Below are 21,379 nucleotides of genomic sequence, written 5' to 3' on the forward strand. Positions count from 1 at the left end.
CCTCCTGCCTACCACAAGGAGTCAGAGGAGAGACAAATACCCAGCTCATGCCCAGGTGCAACTCTTACTCATAGGGTCCTGCCTGTATCCTGGCCAGACAGTGGGCAGGACCAGTGCCAGCCTCCAGATCTGCTGGGAATTTGGGGTGAGGAGGGTGACCTCGGTGGAATCTGCTCAGTAAAAGATTGTTTCCTACACAAGTGTAATACATCCCTAACAGTGCAGCAGTTGATGCCATGCTTCCAGTAGCATCCTTTGTGTACGGGTTTGAGCACCCTGCACAGCTCCACGCAGGGTGGCAGCACCCAAGACAGATCCAGCCTGCTCGGTGGTGGGGTGACAGGTAGGTAAAATGAAGAAAGAGATCCCATGCTGTTTCTGAACCATGGTGTATATAGATTTTTACTGAAAAGGCTCTACAGAGGGAGAGCACAAAGCGTTTGTGTGATTGAGGATCACGGCACTGACCCTTGTAAGAGGCATTTTCTTTGAGACCCACCTATATGCTGTATCGCTTTGTTGCATCCTCTACTCTCAGGCAGCCTGCCTGCACTGCTCAAGTCCATGAGCCACCAACCAGCTCCAGCACCAGCTGGGATGGGCAGCACGGGAGAAGTGAAGCCTCAGCTTTCCATTGCCCTGCCTCTCACAGCAGGCAGCCCCTTTCAGTCAGCAGGGCTGAAAACATGAGGCACCAGTGACCTTCTCTGCAGGGTGCCCCACACAATCCTTAGGCAGCTGCCACAGCCTTCGAGAGGTGGCTCTTCACAGCTTCATCCTGCCATCAGCTTACTGCTGCTAGGGCATGCTGGCGATGCGCCAGGTCAGATGAGCTCCATCTTGAACTGGCTGAAGTTTGGCATGGTGGGCGAGGGCTCGGCCATGCTGCTGAAGGGGATGCAGGGCTGGTTTGCTGGCACAGCACCGTGGCTCACAGTGGAGCTGAGCTGCTGCAGTGTCATCAGCACCTCCTGCTGCAGCCGCTGCTGGTGCTCCTGCTGGCGCTCCAGGTGGCATTGCCTCTCCAGCACTGCATGCAGAGCCTGGCTCAGCTTCTGGATCTCTGTCTGTACAGCATCCAGCTTTTCAGCAATGGCGTGGGAGCTGGGAGCAGGGGGAAGCACTGGTCCGCCCCAAGCAAGGTTTTGATTTCCAGGACTCATGGCGTTCAGCAGGGCAGTCTGAGTGCTGGCATCTTTGACCTGGAGTAGGGAGTAGGCAGGAGAGATGGGAAGGTGAAACGTTACCAGCTGCTCCTTCAGTGGTGTGTAGGAAGAGACAGATTTATTCTGCACTTAGCTACCAGGCATAAGAGAAAGCTATCACCTTGTTGCAGACCTCTAGACCTCCCACACTCTGAGCTGAAGCCATCACCTTGTTGCAGACCTCTAGACCTCCCACACTCTGAGCTGCACTTCATCCCCACCCAGCCCCTGTGCCACTACTCCACAGGAATGCCACCTTGCCCTGCATGCTGTCAGCACGTGCTTAGCCATCTGCTGGTGGATGCTGCTAGATGGCAGCCAGGCTCCTCATGCTGATGCCAGGCCTGTGTTTCTTCTGCAGGGACAGAAATAGCATGTCCTGTTTGGTATTTTTTTTCCAGCCCCTCCATTTCTTGTATTGCACCCTGAAGCACATGGCTGTTCTGTTCCCCAAGAGGAGTCGCATGCTGGTTTGGAACCCCAGGGGAGCCTTTCTCCTGGAAAGGGTGTTGAACAACCTGTGTCCTCTCAAGCAGCTGGCAAGGGCTCTTGACAAACACCTGAGCAGGCTGAAGAAGGCATTGGCCGTGTCCAAGCAGAGACAGGGCCTCTGTGGGTGAAGGCTCAGTCTGACTCACAGCTGTTGGCAAGAAAGGCAGTGCCAGCATCCTACCACCCTCTGTGCAGCAACAGCACTGCCCATCAGTGAAGTCTCCGGAGGTAGGAGCCTGCTCTGAAGGGGTCAACCATGGGCACCGGCGCAGCCCCACAGCCACAGCGCCCTTCTAGCAGCCCACCTGGGGCTGGTCCTGGGTCCTCTGGGCCACTTACATTTGCCCTGTGACATGCCACAGCTGCCAGCAGAGCTGGGCTTGGCCGTGGGGCTGGCCAGCTGGCTGCATGCCCACCATGGTGGGCAGGAGGGCTGCACAGACAAGGACCTGCTGGGACAATGCCTGCATGGCCACAGCCTGGGGGTCTCATGGCATGGCGAGGCAGGGGTGTACACGTTAGGGATGACATGTCCCAGAGGGCTGCTGTCCTGGCTGCGTCACCCCATCCTGGCCTGCCACTGCCCTTCATCTCGTGGTGCGGCACCAAGCCACTTGGTCACTGCCGTCCTCGTGGTGGCTTGAGGAAACTCCTGAGCTGGTACGGAAACTGAGCTTTAAAGAGGGGGTCTGTGAGCTGCAGGTTGGGGGCCAACGCTGGCAGAAACTGGCGTGATCGTGGCCTGCATCGAGGGCAGCAGCGAGTGCTGGCTGCGTGCCCCGTGGCCCTGGCACACAGACAAGCTTGCCAAGTGCCAGGGTCAAGGATAACTGGAGTGCGGCTAGCGGAGGCCGGGGGGCATTTCGGGAGCCTTTCAGCCGCAATAGCCTGCCCCAGCTGCGTGGTTTAGATGCAGCAGGGCCACCCTGGCGGGCAGCACTGCAACAGCTCCTGGCTGGAGCAGACAGGCTCTCCCACCCTGTCTGGCATCCTACCTTTTTCTGCAGGATAGCCCTGTCCATGATCATCTTCTTCTTCACCATCAGGGCTGGGTTCCTGGCAGAGGGTGCGACCAGCCGCCCTCGGCTGGGCAGGGGCTGTGGCGGGGCGGCCGTGCCCCCCGAAGGGGAGCTGCTCCCCAGGGCCACGGGGGCACCTGTGCAGCTGTCATCACCTGCAAGGGACAGTGAGAAAAACGCCTTGGAAGGTGGCCCTCGGGGATGCCTCGGTGGGGGACAGGGAATGGGGAGCCCCTTCCCCAGCCCAGCGCTGCCGGGGGAGGCCATGGTGGTGAACCCCTGTGGGGAGCCAGGCCTTACCGTTCCCGGGGGGCAGCCCCAGCCCCACAGGCAGGGCCTCCCCGAGCTGCCCGCTGCCCTGGCAGAGTGAGGCCACGCTAACGATCTGGATGCCCTCCTTGGTGTCCTGGCCGCCAGCGGGGCAGAGTGCTCGGCTGCCCGTGGGACCCCTGCCGGGCACTGCGGTGGGGCAGGCACCCAGCGGCTTGGGTGGCTCAGCCTCGTGCCCCCGCAGTGGGGGCCAGGGCTGCTCCCCATCCCAGCTGGCCGCCGCCACCACGGGCTCCACGCTTTTCCGCTTGAGGAAGAGGTACACGGCCTGCGGTGTCACCCGGATGCCATCCAGCTCCAGCACCTTCTTGATCTTGCGGAAGCTCAGCCCGGCCCTGCGCAGCTCCACGATCCTCCTCTTGGCGTGGTCATCCAGCCGGCCCATTGCTCCCAGAGCCTGTCCTGCGCCCAGCACCTACATCCCTGGGGCGCAGCCGCTGCAGGGGTGCTGGCAGCCCCCCTGGCAGCCCCCAGCCCTGCGGTGGTGCTCGGACTCCACTAGTGCTCTAGGGCTCTGCTGACCAGCCACCAGCCCCAGCCATTGGTCCATGCAGCGCCATCCCCTGCTTCCAGCAGTGACGCTGGTCCCAGCCAGACAGGAGGAAGGAGACGGCTCTTCCCAGCACAGCGATGACAGAGAGCCCAAAACCTGTCCCTTGCTCACGTGGAGCCCCCTTTAGAGTGGGGGGTCCAGCCTGGCCTCCCAGTCCACCGAGAGCACAGAGGATAGTAACAGGCTTGGCTCTGCCCAGCACCCCAAACTGGACATTGACTCCACGCTGCCAGCAGCAGAGTGAGGAAATGGGAGCAGTCAGGATCCCAAGCAGCAGCTCAGCATCCTGGGAAGCTCACCGGGAGTCTTGGCAAGCAGCAGCTCATCGCACGAGGCCGGCAGGTCCCCACCATAGCCCTGTGCTTCCTTGGTGGGCTGGAAAGTTACGGCAAGCAGAACTGAGGATGCCCACGTTGATAACTACTGCAGGGAAACCGTTGGTGCTGCAGAGCCTGCCCTTTAGGTCTGGAGATGACACTGTCCCATACCTTTGGGAGAAGCAAAGGCAACAATTTATATACCAGTGGTAAAGGCGGCACAACTATAAACGTCATGACTGTACCTCCTGCGCTTCCTCTTTCTCCCCACGTGCACAGCCATGGCTGGTGTTGTCAGTCAGGGGACAGAGGCTCAGGACACAGTCACACTCGCTCTGCATGCGTGGGTGGCATAACAGGGACTGCGCTGCTGGTACAGAGCCTGCATGCATGTCTCCTCTGGGTTGCACCCCAGAGGTGGGACCAGCCCCTTCCCTTGCTGCAGGCATCATGATGAGGCCAGGTCAGGATGGACAGCACTTCATGTTGTGTATGTGTGTATATACAGTTATACCTAAATGGAGATATACCTATTTATGTGTATACATAAGCTTGTATGTATGTATACTACCAGCTTCCTTCATCTGCAGGTGTTTCTTGGACACTCAGTGCTGCAACTGCTGCCTAAAGGACATAAGTTTGGGGTTTGCCTCACTGAGATAAATAGCCTCCAAGCATTCCCACAAGGCAACAAAACACTTCTCGGATTAGCAATGTATAGTAGAGGCTACCTCAAGTGGTCGCTGCCAAGCAGATGTAATATAGGAACATTTTCCAAACCCCACTTCCCCAGGCACATGTGGATCTTAAAAAGGTACAATAGTCTCTGTGCTTCCTTGGCCACCAAAACACTGCCATCAGCCACAGGGAGAAATGGAGCCACTTAGTTTGACACAGGAGTTGTGCCCCTCTGCGTTTTACTCCTTCCATGGCAAAAGAGAGAGACATTAACTCCAGAGATATAGACTGTACTTTGACCCAGATCTGTTTACATCTACAAATCACCCCATGCCCTGCTATGTGCATTAGGGACCTTGTAGATAAGAGCTGGGGGAGTGGATAGAGAAAAACATGTCCCTGGATGCAGATACTGCAATTGCAGAGCAAGAGGAAAGGTCAGGAACACCCAACCTTCCCCATGCCAAGGGGGGATGCCACAAGGAAACCACCACCTGGAGCTTCCTGTGGCTGCCGGTACAGGAGCTCGGGCCTCGGCAAGATACTCTGCCCTTTTCCCAGGGCGTTTCAAGATGTGGCCAGAGGACACTAGAACAAAAGCAAAGCAGTGTAGCTATCTGAACGGCCAGCAACAGAAACAAAGTTTACATAAACCCAGGAAAGCCAGCACCCCACGCGTGCAGCTTTCGTCCAGCCTCTGCACAGGAGGAAAGATGATGACAGCACCATGGAGATGCGCTGACTCTACACAGCATCTCCGCCAGCTCCCTCCTCACTGAAGACCTAGGTTGCTTTGTAACATACCCAGGTCCCAGCTCCTTAGCCTGCTCATCCCTTCCAGACCTTCCACAGCCCTCCGCAGAGCTCCCACCGCCCTGCCTTCCCGGGCTCAGCGACAGCTCACGGGAGGCATGGACCATACCTGCCCTGCTCATGTCAGCTCGGCATTCCCAATGCAAGCTGTTCCCCCACAGCCTCCCATTTTCTGGAGGGATAGCAGGATGGGGAGTCTGGCCAGGATGGCTTCTTACTGCAGCACGTGGCTCCACGCCAGCAGTGCCTGTCTGTGGGCAGCAGCTCCATGGAGATATCATCAGCACCCTGGGGCTCAAGGGTAGCTTCATCCAGGCTCCTTATGCTTTGAAAAAATTGCCTTTACAGCAGGGCTTTTTTGAAAAATACATATTTACTGATCAGCGGTAGACCCGCACCTGGAAACCCATTTCAGAGAAGACGCTGAAAAGCAAGCTGCAGGTCAGGGTCCAGCTGGCGAGCAGGAGGCAAGCACAGGCAGAAGGGCCAGGGTGAAATCCAGCTGAAATCCTGCTCACTTACACCACAAGGGCATACACAAAGCACACAGCTGCTAGTCTCTACCCTGTCAGGTAGGAGAAAAGAGTTGCCAGGGAAAGCAATAGGTCATCCTTCCAAACAATAGTTTTCCAGCAATTTCCTCCAAGATCACAAAAGTCAACCTCCCTGACAGCTCGGGTCTGGCTCCATCTCTAGCTACGCCTTTTTTATCCAGGTCCTGCTGCGAACTTGCAGCTTTTCTGTACTAAACATGCTCCCCATTTCCACAGCTGAGTCCACCGCCTTCTCCTCTTTCTGCCTCTCCAGAGGGGATTTTCCCAATGGGGCTGCGGCCTGTCATGCTCGCAGCTTACGCAACGCAGCTGCTCAAGTTACACACCCACTGAGATGAGACCTTTACACTCACCTGGCCTACAAGATGTGTTACTCTCCAATAGTTTTTGCACAAGGTAAAAATAAAAATCCATTCAATGAGAGGGAAAGGTTCAGGTATCTTCCTAGACCTGTGATTTTGCATCGGGAATGGAGTTCCCTTCACTTCTCAGGGCCAGGCTGGGGTGAAGTGGTTCCTCTGAACATTTCTTACACCACTTGGAAGAAGTTCATTCAAGTGGTGGCTTTGCAGGGGGACAGGGAAAGGGAGCGCATCAGTGGAAGCAAATTCACAGCACTGCAATCATGTGAGCTTCCTCTCTGCCTTTACCCCTTTTCATTTCTGTGGATATCAGGAAAACGGAATGGTTTCATCTCCTCCAGAAAGTCCCTGGAACAATCTCATCTGGGCTGACTCAGCCTTTGCTATTTCTAAAATAGAGCAGCACCACAAAGTTTGCTTGGCTTGGAGGTTTCCATACAAAGCACAAGCACTGTGAGCTGCGTGGGGGCACTAGAAGTCCCCTTTTCCAAAACTGCAGCTTGCTTCCACCTACCCGGCTATTGCACTGTGCGCCAGCCACAGCTGCAAGTCATTTTGCAAGCCCCGATTCTGCAATTGTGCCTGTGTGGACACAGCGATGTTCCCCTGCGAGCTAGGATAGCTTCAGTGAGATTACTCGTGGGTCTGCAAGCATCCTTCCCCTGCCCACACCCCTTGTTTTGCAGCGGGAAGCACACTCCTAGGGGGAAGACACCGTAACTGGAACACTCAGCCCAGAGCTACAGCTGCAGAGGACTGTCATGCAGCACCACAGGCTCCAAGTTTTGCCCATCAGTGGGTTGACTCTCGAAACCTTACTCAGCCAGTTGGACACATGCATTTGTGTGAAGAGCTGCATATTTTGTTATACAGCCAGGCCTCCAAAAGGAATTTCACTTCAGCCTGCCAGTTTAGGCATCTGTCCAAATTTCGCATCAGCCATCCTTTCTTCAGCAGCTGCTGAACCCTTGCAATGCCTAAAGTCTTCAAGTATTTAGCTGTAACCTTTAACCAGGCATCGCTGCTGTAACACTTCTACTCCATAACTCCGCACACAGTAACATCTACAGAACCACAGATGAGAGCCTGGAGCAACCTTCATCATCACCAGAATTATGTCCTTAGCTCCTCCACTCTCTGGCCCAGAAAATACTATATACAAAATGGAATAGCCTCAAGAGAGGAGAAAGAAGGCAGCACTTGCACACACCCGAGCTCCCTTCAGGCCAGAGTGGATTTAAGGTCTGAGAAGGAGGAAGAGCATGAACTCAAGTTTCCTACAACCCAGGTGAAGGTACCCAACCATTAGCCTTAGGGCAAGCAGCAGGCTTTTCTTCACCACTTTTTTCTGTGCCAGTGCAAGCCCCAGCTCCAGAAGGCAAACTTGATGAAGAGGAGGTCCCCAGCATCTGTCCTGCAAGTCCCTCGGGATAAAGCTTCCCTGCTTGCCTGCACACACATACACCCACCGGCTGCGCTGCCACCCGCTTGTCCCCAGCCTTTCTGCAGCCCTGATTACCAGGGTTTGAATGCCAAATTTCCCAAGAATTAAAAGTTAGTTAGTTGTGTGACCACTGAGCTGACTCGTGTCTGGGAAGGTTGACTTTTCCCTTCTGTCTCAGCTGCACACCTGCTCTTGGATGCAGGCACCTTTTACCCTGGGGAGGTGCAAGCAAAGCTTCTTCTGAAACTCATGCTGGGGTGAAGCAGGGAAGAGTCAGATCCCCGCCGAATCTTCAACGGACAGTAGTGCCATGCCACAGATGTGCAGCTGCTTTACCCTGGGGTTTTATTTTCTCAATGGCTATTTGGTCAGCTGGGTTAGCTGCACAACAGCACACCCATGGCCAGCCTGACCCTCAGGGACGGAGCAGCCTTGGAGAGATCTCAGCACCTACCTACAGATGGACTTGACCAGATTCAGACAAGAATAATAAATGCCAAGTATCTCACTGCCCTGCCTTTACCTGCACAGTCAACATTAGCCTCTCTTTAAAGTGTTATGCAGCTTTAAGCCTCCGGCCTCCAAAGGTGCAGCCTTTCCAGCAGAGAGAGTTGCAAAGCCTAAACCGCAAACATATATTGAATTTCTACTGTCTTTCAGGTATCTGAAGAGGAAACAAATAAATCACTGCAAAGCGTAACATGATGTTTGTTCCTCGTAGCGAAAGCAAGACGTTTGAGAAAGGTTAACATTGAGCAGGCATAACATCCTACAGTGCCAGGGCATGCTTTCTAAGTGTTGCAGGAAAACAGAGACACAGTGCATCATGGCACAGTTTTTAGGCTAAGAGCCCTGAAATACAAACGTGTGCATCAACAGAAGTCTTGAGCTTGTCCATGGCTCAGCTGCCAGTGTGCACTGCAAGACCCGGCCTCAGGCCTCGAGACAGGGCAGGCCAGATGCTCGGAAGCTACTGCTGAAGACTTAAGAGGAACCCCCAAAATCTCCTTTTTTCTGCTGTTCCAAAACTATGTAGCGATTCAACAGTGCAGCCATCGGAAACCGGGGCTCACCTCCAAACTCTGCAGCGATTACCAAGGTTGTTACTACAGAGAAGGATGAAAAGTTCAGAAGACAACCCCCCCCCCCCCATCCTGCAACCCCTCTAAGGAAGCCGCGAAGCCGGTGCTTTCTGAGGCCGGCCACACAGGTAACCCCGCTCAGTACGGGTGCAGGACCGAGGCGGACACCGGGCTGAAGCCTTGACAGCACCGGGCAGACACCAGCACCGGAGGCTGCGGCTCGGTCGGCGCTGCCAGCCCTACGAGCCAGCGCCAAGCGCCGCCTGGCACGGCGGCCACGGGCCACCGGGCCCTTCCGGGGCTGACGTGGAGCTCCCCCGGGGCACGGCCCCGAGGGCGGCCGCAGCACGGGCGCTCCCGGCCCCGCCGCCTCCCGCCGCGGGGACGAAGGGGCAGGGGAACAGCGAGCCGGGATCCGGCACCGGCGGAGCTCCGCTCCCTCCTCGCCCGCGGGGCCGGGGCGGCGCTGCGCGCTCCGCCGCCTTCGGTCCGCCCCGGCGGCCTGTCGGTACACGGGCAAGCGCCGGGGCGGCCGGAGCGGGGCAGCGTTTCGGGTCGGGCGCGCCGCTCCCGGCGCCGCCACCGAGCCTCAGCGCCGGAGCAGGGACCTCCCGCCGCCGCGGGCCGGCCCTCCCCCCGCAGGCCTCGCTCCGCCCGCACCCGTCGCGCTCCCAGCGCCCAGCCCCGCTCCACGCCCGGCGGCACGGGCAGGGCAGCCACGTACAGGGACCGCAGACGACCGCCGGGATCCTCCCAGGCGACGGCACCGGCCCGCGGGCAGGGCCCCGCGGAGGCTGCGTTTGAACGGCTGCGACCGCTTTGTTTGGCTGGGGCAGCGCCAGCGCGGGCTGCCGGGAAGGTCCCCGGGAGGGGACTCGGGCGCGGGGGGAGGAGCCGCCGCTTAACTCCTTCGGGGCAGCTCCGGGGCGCGGCGCCGCGCCGCCGCCGGCCGGGGCACAGGGCAGCGCGGTACCCACGGCAGCGCCGCCGCCCCGGGGAGCACCGGGAGGGGCTGCGTGCGGCAGGCTGGGCTGCCGGCATGGCCGGGGGCCGCGGCACTGCCCCCCGCTCCCGCCGCCCCGTGTCCGCCGGAGCTGCCCGGGACGGGCCCGAAGGCTGGGCGCGGCCGGGGGGGCCGGACCCGCGGGCTCCCCGCCGCCGGGCCGGGGCTGACCCCAGCTCTGCAGGGCACTGCTGCAGGGAAACGTCTGGTTCTTCACAGTACTTTTATTTTTCTGCTGAAAAGGAGGTTGTAGCGAGGTGTGGGTCGGTCTCTCCTCCCAAGTAACAAGCGACACGATACAGGAAACGGCCTCAAGCTGCGCCAGGGAGGTTTAGGTTGGGTATTAAGAAAAATTTCTTCACCAAAAGGGTTATGGAGCACTGAACAGGCTGCCCGAGGAGGTGGCGGAGCCACCATCCCTGAGGTATCTACAACACGTGCAGATGCAGCGCTCAGGGATATGGTTTAGCGATGGGCTTGGCAATGCTGGCTTAACAGACTCGACAGCTCAAAGGTCTTTTCCAACCTCAACGATTCTATGATTCTAAGATCGTCACAACAGTCTACCAGTAGTCCTCAACAGACACCATCCAGTTTCTCTTTGAACCCATGTAAACTTTTAGTAGCCCACAACATCCTATGGCAGGGAAACTGGCCCTTTAACGAGATGTTGAGTGAAGAACAACCTTCTTTTGTTTTTTTCTGAACCTGCCCATAGCTAGTTTTATGTAATACCCCCTTAGTTTTGCAGCAAAAGAGAAAATAACCAATTATCCTTGCCACACATGATCTTACAGACGCCTGCCCTGTTCTCCCCCAGGTTCTGTGATGAGTATAGGCTGTTCCTACCTTGTGTTCAGGAGGTGGAGCTATCTGCCCTTCACATGAGAGTACAAGGATTTCAATCTTAGGAATTTAACAGAAGTCCTGACTAGCACGCCTGCTTCTCAGGAAGGTTTGTCGTGTTTAAGGCCCTGTATTAGGAATGAGGTCAAAGTATGCTCCTGACTTTGTTCCTTGGAAGCCAGGAAGCCAGTACAGCTGGAATCCACTGGGACCAGGTCAGATGATCTCAGATCAGTACTTCCAGCGGCAAATTTCCTGGAAGTTCACAGCACACATTCTGGCAGGGGGAAAAAAAAAAAAGGCAGAAAATGGCTTTCCCACTTAAATGACTGGATTTATGAAATGCCACTGAATGGTGGTATCACTCTTCTCTTTGTGCCTTTTGCGCTTCCTGCGGGTCAGGCAGCTGGCGAGTGCGCCCTCTGCGGTACCAGCCCTTTCTGCTCCCCAGGGGAGCACATCTGCCACAGCCCCAGATGCGTGGGTCCGCAGCTGGAGGCGACGCTGGGCGTAGCACTGCCAGGAGGGCCCGCGGCTCGCTGCGCTACGGGAAGCCAGGAGGCGAAGGCCCAGCTGCGGCTGCCGTTACTGAGCGGGACGAGGCCTGCAGGAAGGCGTGACAACTGCTGCTACGCCCACCGGCGTAGCTGCGGAAAGCCGGGCGAGCCGGCCCCGCGCAAACGGGACTGACCGCTCGCCGTGCCGGGGGCCGCACGGGCCGGGAGAGCGGGGCCGGCACCCCGCAGCCGCGGCCGCTCGGCCCGGGGCAACGAGGCGGCTCCGGCTAGCGAGACCCGACTTTACCGGGCGCAGGGCGCGCCCGCCGGAGGGCGCAGGCCGCAGCCTCACCGCCACTGGAGCTCCCCAGTGAGAAACCGGTTTCTCTCCACAAGAAGGCCCCGGCCCCGGCCCGCCCCCTCGCTTTAAGCCCGCCCGCCCCCGGGCGTGACGCCATCAACGCGTGCCGCGCGGTGCCCCTTCCCGCCCGCGCTGCGTCTATCGCGCGCGACGGGCCCGGAGCGGTGGCTGTGGCGGGCGCCGAGGATGTGAGTGGGGCCGGGGCGGGGGCCGGGGCCCGGGCCTCGGGGGATCGGCATCCATCCGGCCCGGCGGCGGCGCGGAGCCGCCCCGGCGCCGCGCGGAGGTGCCGAGGGGAGCGCGCCGGAGCCGCCGAGGAGGAGGAGATGGCCGGGCGAGGGTCAGGGACGGGGCCGCGGCGCCGCGGCCTACCGCGCCCGGGGGCGGGGAGGGAGGAGGGGAGGCCGGGCCGGGGAGGGGCTGGGCGGGGCCGGGCCGGGGCCTGGAGGGGAGCGGGGACCGGGGGTCCCGGTGCTGCCCGCGGCCGGGGCGGCGGGAGGAGCGCTGTGCGGGCCCGGGGGCGGGCGGGCCGGCGGCGCCGGGCCCGGTGGAGGCCGCGGGCGGTGCGGGCTCTGCTCTGAACCGACTCTGTGCTTGGTCTGTGCTTTTCTCTCCCTGTTCCTCAGCCCGCGCCTCGGCTTGGCCCGTAGTATGGCAACACGTACGGTGCGGTCAGCAGCGACAAGCCCTCGGTCCGCCTGGCGCCGTAACGTACCCCATGGCGCTCGAACCGGGACGCGGAGCTGGCTGCCCCTGCGCTCCTGCGGCCCCGCTCGCTGTAGTTAGCTTGGGCGAACGGCCGTAACTTTGCAAAGAACTGCCGAGCGTTGAACCCTCTTCTCCTCACACGAGGAAATCTTTTCCCCATTTTGCAAATGAGGACCTGAAGCAAACTGCCATTAAAGGGCTTGCCTGTAGTCGTGCAGGAAGTCTGGGGGAGAGCTGAGTTTGCTTCCTCTGCTACAGAATTGCAGCTCTGTAAGAGTGCAAGTCAACTCTTAAAGCAGAGAGGTGTGTGTGCTTGAAATGAACATTTGGCCTGTGTAGATTGCTCTTAGACTTTCTGGCATTTTGGGTGGGTGCTGAAAAAAACATTGACCTGTTAGGGACTGAGAGATTATTTTGATTGTAAGGAGGAAGCACGTCACTTAGAAATGCTTTTGTTTTACACCGTTGTGTGAAGACCATGATTTTAGTTTTCTCGCATCTTCTGGTGAATGTCTGAACACATGCAGGTGAAACTGCCCGCAGCTGTGTCTCTTAGGCTGAGGTTTCCAACTGAATTAAGCTAGGCAAGTGGCATTCTGGAGAAAGGTACATGCGTTTTAGTGGAGGGCAAACAATGGTTAGTTTGGAGGCCGCTTAAATGCAGCATATACCGTCATAGAGAAATCTGCTGGATTTTTAAACATCATGTGGCTAATTTGTCTGGCATGGCTAATTTGTCTGGTAAAGCGCCTGCTTTGAGGAGTGGTGCCTGAGTGGTAGCTGTTTAACTGAAGCATTACCTACTACAGCAGCGGTCGGATGACAGGAAAGCATGTGCTGGTCTTCCTCTGTGCTCTCTCTCCCTTCCCTCCTTCCAGCAGTGGTGAAACTGGAGCCAGCTATCAGACAGTAATAGATAGTTTTGTATGGCCGAGCTGATAGCATCGCCACTGTGATAGTCCACAGATTCAAGAGGAGTTGGTGTGTAGGAAGAGATAACACAAACCTGACTATGGTGTATTTAGGAGAAGAAAGGTGGGAAAGGAAAACACCAGATTTTTTGGTCTTGTGAGTCTAGAGACTTGTCTGTTCTGTTCTTCCAAGTGAGTCAGCTGGTTTCATGCAGTGGCAAGTGAGCTTGGCCCCCTCACACTTTGCACTAGAAGCGTAGAGCTGGTTAGAAATGTCATAAAGCTGAGTGAAGTACACAGGTTTGCTTTTATTAGTCACCTTTGCAGCACCTATGGAACAGTCCTTGGACTGTCTTCTTACTGCCACTGGTGTTAGAGAAGACGTTTCCCCCTCCCAGCAAGCCCTGCCAGTGTCACGTTTGTACTGTGGGTTTCCTGTTCTCCATGCAAAAAGGCATGGGTGTTGCTTGACTTCTGGATCTGCGGAGAGCTTGGTTTGCGAATAGTCATTTGTGTTGTTTTTGGGGAGTTGTTTTATTAGAGAAAACTGTGACGCTGAAAATCAGGAAAATTAGTTTAGCTGTTCAAAGTGATTTCTTCCCAAACATAAAGTTAATTGCAGTTTAGAGAATATGGTAGTTGCTTAGCAGAACCTGATACCAGGAAGCATAAAAGCAACAAGACTGTTGGATGCAGTGAGCTGGAGAGGTTTTTTTTTTTTCTTGTTAACTAATTTTACCTGCGATGCATGTGGGGATAAAGGTGTTTCCAACATCATGCAGTACTGTGGATGTTCAGCGCTGCATCATATAAGCCTGGCGGTTCAGGAATGCTTGTGCCCACTCTTCCATTTCCTGAACATTGTGCTCATAGGTAGATAACAGGCGTTACAGCAAATCAGATCTGCCACCTCTTTTAGTGGTTATTAAAACACACATTGGAGGCAGCTTTGTAATGCAGGTGTTAAACAATCCATGTGGAATAGTCAAAATGCAGTAACATTTAGACATTGCAGAATATGTGATGGATGCAGCCCCCTCATGGGAAACGTCTGGAATTCAACCAATGCTCAGTATTTCAGTGTTAAGTAGTGGGGTATTAAGTTTGTCTCCTTTTGGATCTAGAGTAAAGAGGGAACTGATTGGGCGTAGCTGAGGTCAGAATCCAATTTAGACTTTTCTGCTAAGAAGTTAAACTGGGATCTGTTGTAGCAGCAGTGCAGCAAACTGGGCCCTATAATCTCAGCTTTCCAAGGCTGACAGAGCCTTGGAAGCAGCTTGTTGAGGCTGAAAGCAGCCACCATTCAGTGGAGTTTTTTGCTCTCAACAACCCTTTCTTCCTGACAAATGTATGCTCTACAGCACAGTTTGTCTTTGGAGAAAATCAGTGTTTACTCCTCTGGAGGCAAGGCTTTTGTCAAGAGGCATGAGCTGCACGTACATGTTGCAGGGAAAATGGATGTCCTCTGTCTGCCATGTTTTTGGTTGGAGAATTAAGGTCCTTTGTACTTCTGTGAATGTCAAAATGATAGCTTTAAACACGGGTGGCACACGGTGCCAGTGTGAGCCAGCACAGAGACCGGCTGTTAAGAGCCACGTAACAGTTGTGTGTGTAACTGAGAAGTACTATGTAGAAGTCAGTTGATGCCCAGTGTGCTGCCATTGTTGCAAAGCAGGTTCGTTGTTTTATGCTTATCTGTTAACTTCTTGTTTCTAAACCCTTTTATCTTGTCACTAGGCTGTTCTTTGGAGTTTATTGCACTCGATTAGGGATCGGTTCTCAGAATCAAGGAGTTAGAAGTGAGATTTGAGATAAGTGAGGCCCATTCGGTGCTGCTTTGGACGCCTCCCAAGGGGAAATGGAGTTATCAGGATTGAAAAAGAAGAGTTTGCTAGGACTCAAAGAAAATAATAAAAAATCCAACACTAGGTAATGGCATTCTGTCCGAATTTTCTAGGCTTAACAAAACTGGGGAGGTTACAGGGTGCTAGGTCTCTCCCAGTGAGGATGAGGAATTGGAAATGTACCTCTTTCTGCGTGAATTTCTGCATGTGAGAATTTCTGTATGCTATAGCTGTCTTCCTGAAAGCTGCTCTGTATTGTAAAATATTTACCTTTTTCTAAAACGTCCAGGCTTGGCTAATGCTTTAACTCTGCAGTTATGGTGATCTTGAGTTACATTTGAAGTTGTGTTTTGTGTTGCTGTTCTGTTCTTTGCTGGGGTGTGGGTTTATTTTGTTGTTTGTGGTTTTTTGTGTTAAACAATGTCTTCTGGAATTTGTTCTTGAAGGGCTCCCTCACCAACCAAGCGCAAGGATAGGTCTGAAGAGAAATCAAAGGACCGGTCCAAGGATAAAGCAGCCACTAAGGAATCGGGTGAAAAGGATCGTGGTCGAGACAAGACACGCAAAAGACGCAGTGCTTCTAGTGGGAGTAGCAGTACCAGGTAGGTACTTTTACAGATAGTAACAAATTACAGTGTTTTCAGAAACCACCACTTTGCTTTCTGGTATGTATCGTTCACTGCGTCATGAACTTCTTGAAAGTTTGTGTTGTGTTAGTCACAGTTTTGTCTAACTTAAGGGTGTTTACATGTTTGGGGTATGAATTTCCTTTGCCTGTGTGGTGAACTATGGAGCTTAAGTTTTCATTGTTTTAACTCACAGTTGCGCTCTCTGTAATTATCAGCAGGTTTTTCAGCTGTTCTTTTTCTGGTTACTCGGCTCATTTTTATCCTCCCCTCCTCCCCCAACAGATCCCGTTCCAGCTCAACTTCCAGTTCAGGGTCCAGTTCCAGCACTGGTTCTAGCAGTGGCTCTAGCTCCTCTTCTGCCTCAAGCCGCTCTGGGAGCTCCAGCACCTCACGCAGTTCCAGTTCCAGCAGCTCCTCTGGATCTCCAAGTCCATCTCGACGGAGACATGACAACAGGAGACGCTCCCGCTCCAAGTGAGTTTTATTTGCCTTCTGGGAATCACTAGATGGCAGGTTAATTTCTCTGTAGAATACAAGATTGCGATCAGAATAGATTGTTCTCTGAGGGCTGTTTGCTTTCTCCATAACTTAAGAAGTCTGAATTTTGTTAGAATGGGTGTGCTTCTTTTGCTTACAATCAAAACACATGACCTGTAGGAAGAGAGATTAAAAACTTCATTTTAAAGAGTGATTTTTAGGTATTTTATTATGTAGAGGCAGTTTTAATTAATGTTTTCCCAATAGTGTGGGACCATATGAGCACTAGATGGGAGTAATGCTCTGCAGTTCCTGCGAATTACAGCCAAGACTAACAGAAAGGCCAGGGCTGAAAATGGTGTGTATATATGTATATGTGTATTCTTATGTATAAAAAACCCCAAAAGGGTATGTTGGGGGCAAAGGAAGCATTTTCCTGTAAGGGTAGGAATCAAACTGTTGATGTCCATACGGTTTTTCCTTTGGATAATTCTGTAGGTAAGGTGCTGTAGGCTAACAAAATCTACTGAAGTATTATAAGGCAGTGTGTTTTTTTTTTTTAGTGTATCACTCAATTTATGGACAGGAAGATTAGGAAGAAGCATAAATAAAATTTTTTTGCATACTGAATTTTTTATTAAAATTACGTTCCAGGTTTTGTTTCTTTTTTTAACTAGAAAGAAACAGTGATATACAGCTACTTATATAGGGTTTTTTAAAATTGTGACATTTCTGGACCTCTGTAGTAAACAAGATACAGAAACACAAATCATTGGATCCATTAATTTGCCTGGTTGTGGTATGCTTTGGTGTTTATGTCCTCATTTTGCCTCTTTAATTGTTGAGGCAAAGAATTTCTTGTTTCATTTTAACAACCGGCAAATTCTTTAATTGTGGCCAACAACTTTATTGAAATGTTTGCTAAATACCATGTTTGTTGCCGAGGTTGCAGTAAAGTTGAAAACTCCCAAAAAAAGGCTCCCCCATTCCGGAAGGTTCTAAAGTAAAAGCAGACAAGACAAATGCAAGTCCTGAGGTGTTCATAAGGAAAACACCCTCACCACCACTGCAGCACTTCCTAACCTGTAGTTTCTTAAGAAAAAAGATGCCCTCCCAAGAAAAACATGTGACAACGGCTGGGTTCTTGGTTGTCTCGCATGTTCTCTGAAAACTGTAAACATTTTCTGTTGTCAAAATCAGGTCCAAGCCACCCAAGAGAGATGAAAAGGAGCGGAAGAGGCGGAGCCCATCACCCAGACCTACAAAAGTGCATGTTGGAAGGCTCACTAGAAACGTGACGAAGGTAATGGCATGCTCCCCTGAAATATCGAGCTTGTGTATCTTCTGTGGGGACTTGTGAGTGGCTCTTCTAAAGCTCTCAAAACTTTTTTTGTTGCTAGAGTGCTGCCAGGGTGTTGATGTTGGAAATTCTTGCTTTGTGTTCAAACCACAGTGAGGGTTGGGGTTTTTTTTGGTTTCCATCTTTCCAGTGAGGAAAATTGTGCTAGGACTGTACTGGATAAAGTACAGCGCAGGCTTTTGAGACTGTAGTGTTTAAGAGGTCTGTCAGCTTTGTCAGTATTTCAGACCTTGTGTCCTGCCTTACTAGGAAGAAAAGTGCAGAAGTTGGGATAATAGCTGAAGTTACCTTGGAGGCATTAAGGATACCTGGAGGTTCTTTATAGAAGATCTGAAGAGAGCTGGGCTGGCTTGAACTGTCTTTGCTAGAATGTAGTTTAAAGGTCTTCAGAGATAAAAGGTTTAGGGTGCTGAAAAAAATTATGTGTTTTAAAAACAATATTAACAACTGGACCTTAAGAGTTTTCAGGTGAGGGCGTAAGTTCCCTTTTCAGGTGCCCAAGATTTCTGCACTAGTTGTGTTTTTGTAGACGGTGTTGACGTGCAGCACCTTAAGGTTTGGAACAACCTGAGGAGGAACTGAACAGACAACAGTAGAGAAAGCAGTTCCACAGTCAGGCCAATGAAATATGTCTCTTCTTGATGGTGGCATTGATTTAAAGCTAATCTAGTGCTGTGGATTTACTGCTGCGCTGTGCCAGCCAGTCCAGGTCAGTAAGTGTGGTCTGTGTCCTTAAGACTTGCTCTTTCTCTGCAGGATCACATCATGGAAATTTTTTCCACTTACGGAAAGATTAAAATGATTGACATGCCAGTTGACAGGCTAAATCCACACCTCTCTAAAGGTTATGCTTATGTGGAGTTTGAGAACCCAGATGATGCTGAGAAAGCCCTGAAACACATGGATGGAGGTAGGTATCAAATGCTGTAAAGAGGCTGGATGCTTTTAAAAATCTTTGGAGCAGATGAGTTTGATCTGAAAATGAGTTAAAGGTAACAGGGAAGCCTTTGGAGAACTGATCTGAAATACTGTTTGTTTTCAGCCCAAATGGCTTTGGCTTTTGTGAGGTTCAGGATAGATTTGAAACATTACAGGACTATTAAAATGGTTTTGGTTTGGGTTTTTTTTTTCCACAAAAAAACAGTAATAAAATTCTTTAAGTTTCTGTGAAAATCTTCCCTGGTTAACATCTGAACTGCAATTTGATAGGATATTAGTTTAAGAAGTATAGTACGTATGTGGACTTTGTCAAAATAACTCCTGAGGGGGTGGTGGAAGTAGCACTATAGGCTGATGCATGCTTCAGTTGCTTGTGACAAAAGCTGTGAGGTGTAGTAACGTGACATGTAGATGTTAGCATTGGAAAATACTTACTTCTTCCTGTTTCTGTGATTCCCTAAAAAGGCCAGATCGATGGTCAGGAGATCACTGCCACAGCTGTGCTGGCACCACGACCTAGGCCGCCTCCCAGACGCTTTAGCCCACCCAGGAGGATGCTGCCACCACCACCGATGTGGCGCAGGTCACCCCCTCGCATGAGGAGAAGGTGAGAGCTCTGGCAATTTTATTTCCTTATTGGTGTAACAACATGTTATCAGTGAAAGACTTGGCATGGGGACAATTTAATCCTGTTGGACTTTTCCCTCCAAATGACAGGAGCACCTTTTGGGAATTAGTTGGACCTGGATTGTACTTCTTAAGTCCTTAAGACCAGGGTGACCTACTCTGGTCTACACCCTGAATGCAGTCTGGAAATGTCAGATGCTTTCCAGCCTGTTTTGTGGAGTCCCTTCTGCATAAATGCTTCGAGGTGAAGTGGGAATGGACTTTATGGCTGGCAAAATTTTTTGGCAGCCTGCTCCATCCTTCTGATTGCCCTTGCACCTCCCTCCCTTATTTCTGTGAATGGGTACATGATCAAAAAGCAGCCCTCGTGCACCAGGTGTGTGGAGCACACTGACCCCCAGACATGACCTGACGTGCACGTGCTTGCTGTGTGACTTCGGACTGCCTTAACATGCTCAGATAAGAATTTTTTCAGAGTCTTCCTCAGCACCTAGATGGGCTCCTCTGTCTTGGAAATCTGCTTAAAGTCTTGTTACTAGTAAAAGCAGCTCCTGTTAGAGCCACTGGATCACTGAACAGCTTTCAAACTACAGATTTAAAAATGAGAAATAGCTAATGTGGCACAAGATCTGCTGCCTGTTGGGCCTCCTTTAAACACGCCTTTTACAGAAGTCTGGTAAATGCTCGATTTGGCATTCCCTTCTTATTGTTTATTTTTCTTCCCTAGTCTAGCTTCTGTTATCCTGTCCAGGCTCTGTTCATATTCTGTGCCTGGAACCTTGGTGTGTCATGCTGGTGGCTATGCAGATTGATGGTAGTAATGATGAGCTTGAAGCTTAACGATTTTTTAGAGTTAGATTTCCTCTAAGAAATGTCCTTGTGATTTGAAAGGGTTTATGTAAATCCTTTCCCTGAATATTACTGTTATTACATGGGCCAAAGCTGACATTTCAGGTGAAGGAGAATCTGATGTAGAACGAACTTGAGCTTGTTTTGCTTGAGGAAGAAGACAAGATTCTTGTGGGTTTTTTTGATCTTAAACAGTCTTTCATCTTCGGGGAAATGTTTTTGAAAAGTTGGTAGATGCGCTGACATTACTGGAACCTGTTGCTTTTGTCTCCTAGTGAAAGCTTTCTCCATCCTCTCTGTCAGGTCCCGGTCTCCTAGGCGCAGATCCCCTGTTCGCCGGCGATCAAGATCCAGATCTCCTGGACGAAGGCGCCATCGCAGCCGCTCCAGCTCAAACTCCTCACGATAAAGCAAAAGGACTGGACAGCTTTTTATTTTTTAACTTAAATCCCATCAGACTAAATATTGTACCTTTTTTTTATAATGGGTCTGGGTGAGGAGGAGTGAGAGAGAGAGATAATCCTGGCAGGGAAGGCAACCTAGGAGGAGAGAGCAACAGTTCCTGGCCAGTAGGTAGCCTTTGCTGTGGGGCTTCTAGTTTCCTGGCATTGAATTGAAATTATTTTAAAATGGCTTTGATTTTTAAAGGCTGCAAAACCATCTTTTCCAGATAAACGTAAGGAAAGATGTTACAGCCTCTCTTTCTCCAGTTAGCAGGCTGCTGCTTGGTGATTTCTAAACGCTTAGCACGCTGTACAGATGAGCATGTAAATCTTGAGCTATTTCAGAAACCCTGTATAGTAAAGCAGGGAGGCATTTAACTTGATCTCAAGGTGCCAGCACAGGATTTTTCAGGGCAGCTGGAGTCCAGATCTGCACAAGACTTAAATACCAAGTTGTCACTTTATTCCAGTTCCCAAACAGATTCCTAGTTCCTGCAGAGTAAGCTGGTTCCGCAGGGTAAGCTCTTCTATAACGCATATAGCAGGTGATCACCACAGAAACAATGGTATCCACTGAACACGATATGTTAGAAAAGAAGCTGGAAATCTTAAGAACTGCTTTGTAGCTGTGCCCATAAGTGATTTCTTCCACCTTTTCTTAAAGCGTTTTGGTAAAAACTTCCTACACAACCCCGCAGTGAAATAGTGCGAGTGCTTCTGCTTTTACAAATCTCAAGTTAGCGACTGAGCATCAACCAACCCCCTGGAAACCAAGGCAGAGAGGGAGGCTCGAGGCCGTGATGCTGGCTGGATTAACTGGGGTTCACGTAGGGAAAGGCAAAGAATTTACCACCTGTTGTACAGTCAATACTATAAAGATTTTTTTTTTGTTGTTTTGTTTTGTTTTGTATAACTTTGTAGCCTTTGGGGCCATGTTGTGTTTGTACTTGTGTAGGACGAGCGACGTTTGAATAAAGCAGTAGGGTTGAGAATAGCCGGCCTGCCTCGCTCCCTGTCCCTTCTCCCGCCCCTCGCT

At 52.2% G+C, this 21,379-nt stretch overlaps 2 protein-coding genes across 8 annotated transcripts; one reads left to right on the plus strand and one right to left on the minus strand.

Moving 5' to 3' along the window:
- Positions 1-373: 373 nt before the first annotated feature.
- Positions 374-10,967, minus strand: LOC114013115 (uncharacterized). Of its 5 annotated transcripts, none has more exons than XM_055805365.1 (4): positions 10,702-10,967; positions 3,017-4,087; positions 2,693-2,871; positions 374-1,202 (listed from the first exon to the last, which is right to left on the minus strand). In XM_055805365.1, exons 2-4 carry the CDS (start codon positions 3,429-3,431, stop codon positions 825-827), a joined length of 972 nt encoding a protein of 323 aa, XP_055661340.1. In that variant the 5' UTR covers positions 3,432-4,087; positions 10,702-10,967; the 3' UTR covers positions 374-824. The 5 variants fall into 5 exon arrangements, with proteins under 5 accessions (XP_055661340.1, XP_055661338.1, XP_055661341.1 ...); XM_055805363.1 differs by lacking the exon at positions 10,702-10,967 and adding an exon at positions 9,574-9,723; XM_055805366.1 differs by lacking the exon at positions 10,702-10,967 and adding an exon at positions 5,517-9,546.
- Positions 10,968-11,618: 651 nt separating this feature from the next.
- Positions 11,619-21,337, plus strand: RNPS1 (RNA binding protein with serine rich domain 1). 3 transcript variants are annotated; one of them, XM_055805368.1, is made up of 8 exons: positions 11,653-11,744; positions 14,913-15,104; positions 15,466-15,621; positions 15,931-16,122; positions 17,326-17,428; positions 18,242-18,395; positions 18,890-19,031; positions 20,204-21,337. In XM_055805368.1, exons 2-8 carry the CDS (start codon positions 15,034-15,036, stop codon positions 20,307-20,309), a joined length of 924 nt encoding a protein of 307 aa, XP_055661343.1. In that variant the 5' UTR covers positions 11,653-11,744; positions 14,913-15,033; the 3' UTR covers positions 20,310-21,337. The 3 variants fall into 3 exon arrangements, with proteins under 3 accessions (XP_055661345.1, XP_055661343.1, XP_055661344.1); XM_055805370.1 differs by lacking the exon at positions 14,913-15,104 and having other exon boundaries at positions 11,619-11,744; XM_055805369.1 differs by lacking the exons at positions 11,653-11,744; positions 14,913-15,104 and adding an exon at positions 11,751-11,896.
- Positions 21,338-21,379: the final 42 nt, after the last annotated feature.

This window comes from Falco peregrinus, chromosome 5, assembly GCF_023634155.1.
Source record: "Falco peregrinus isolate bFalPer1 chromosome 5, bFalPer1.pri, whole genome shotgun sequence".
Taxonomy (NCBI): domain Eukaryota; kingdom Metazoa; phylum Chordata; class Aves; order Falconiformes; family Falconidae; genus Falco; species Falco peregrinus.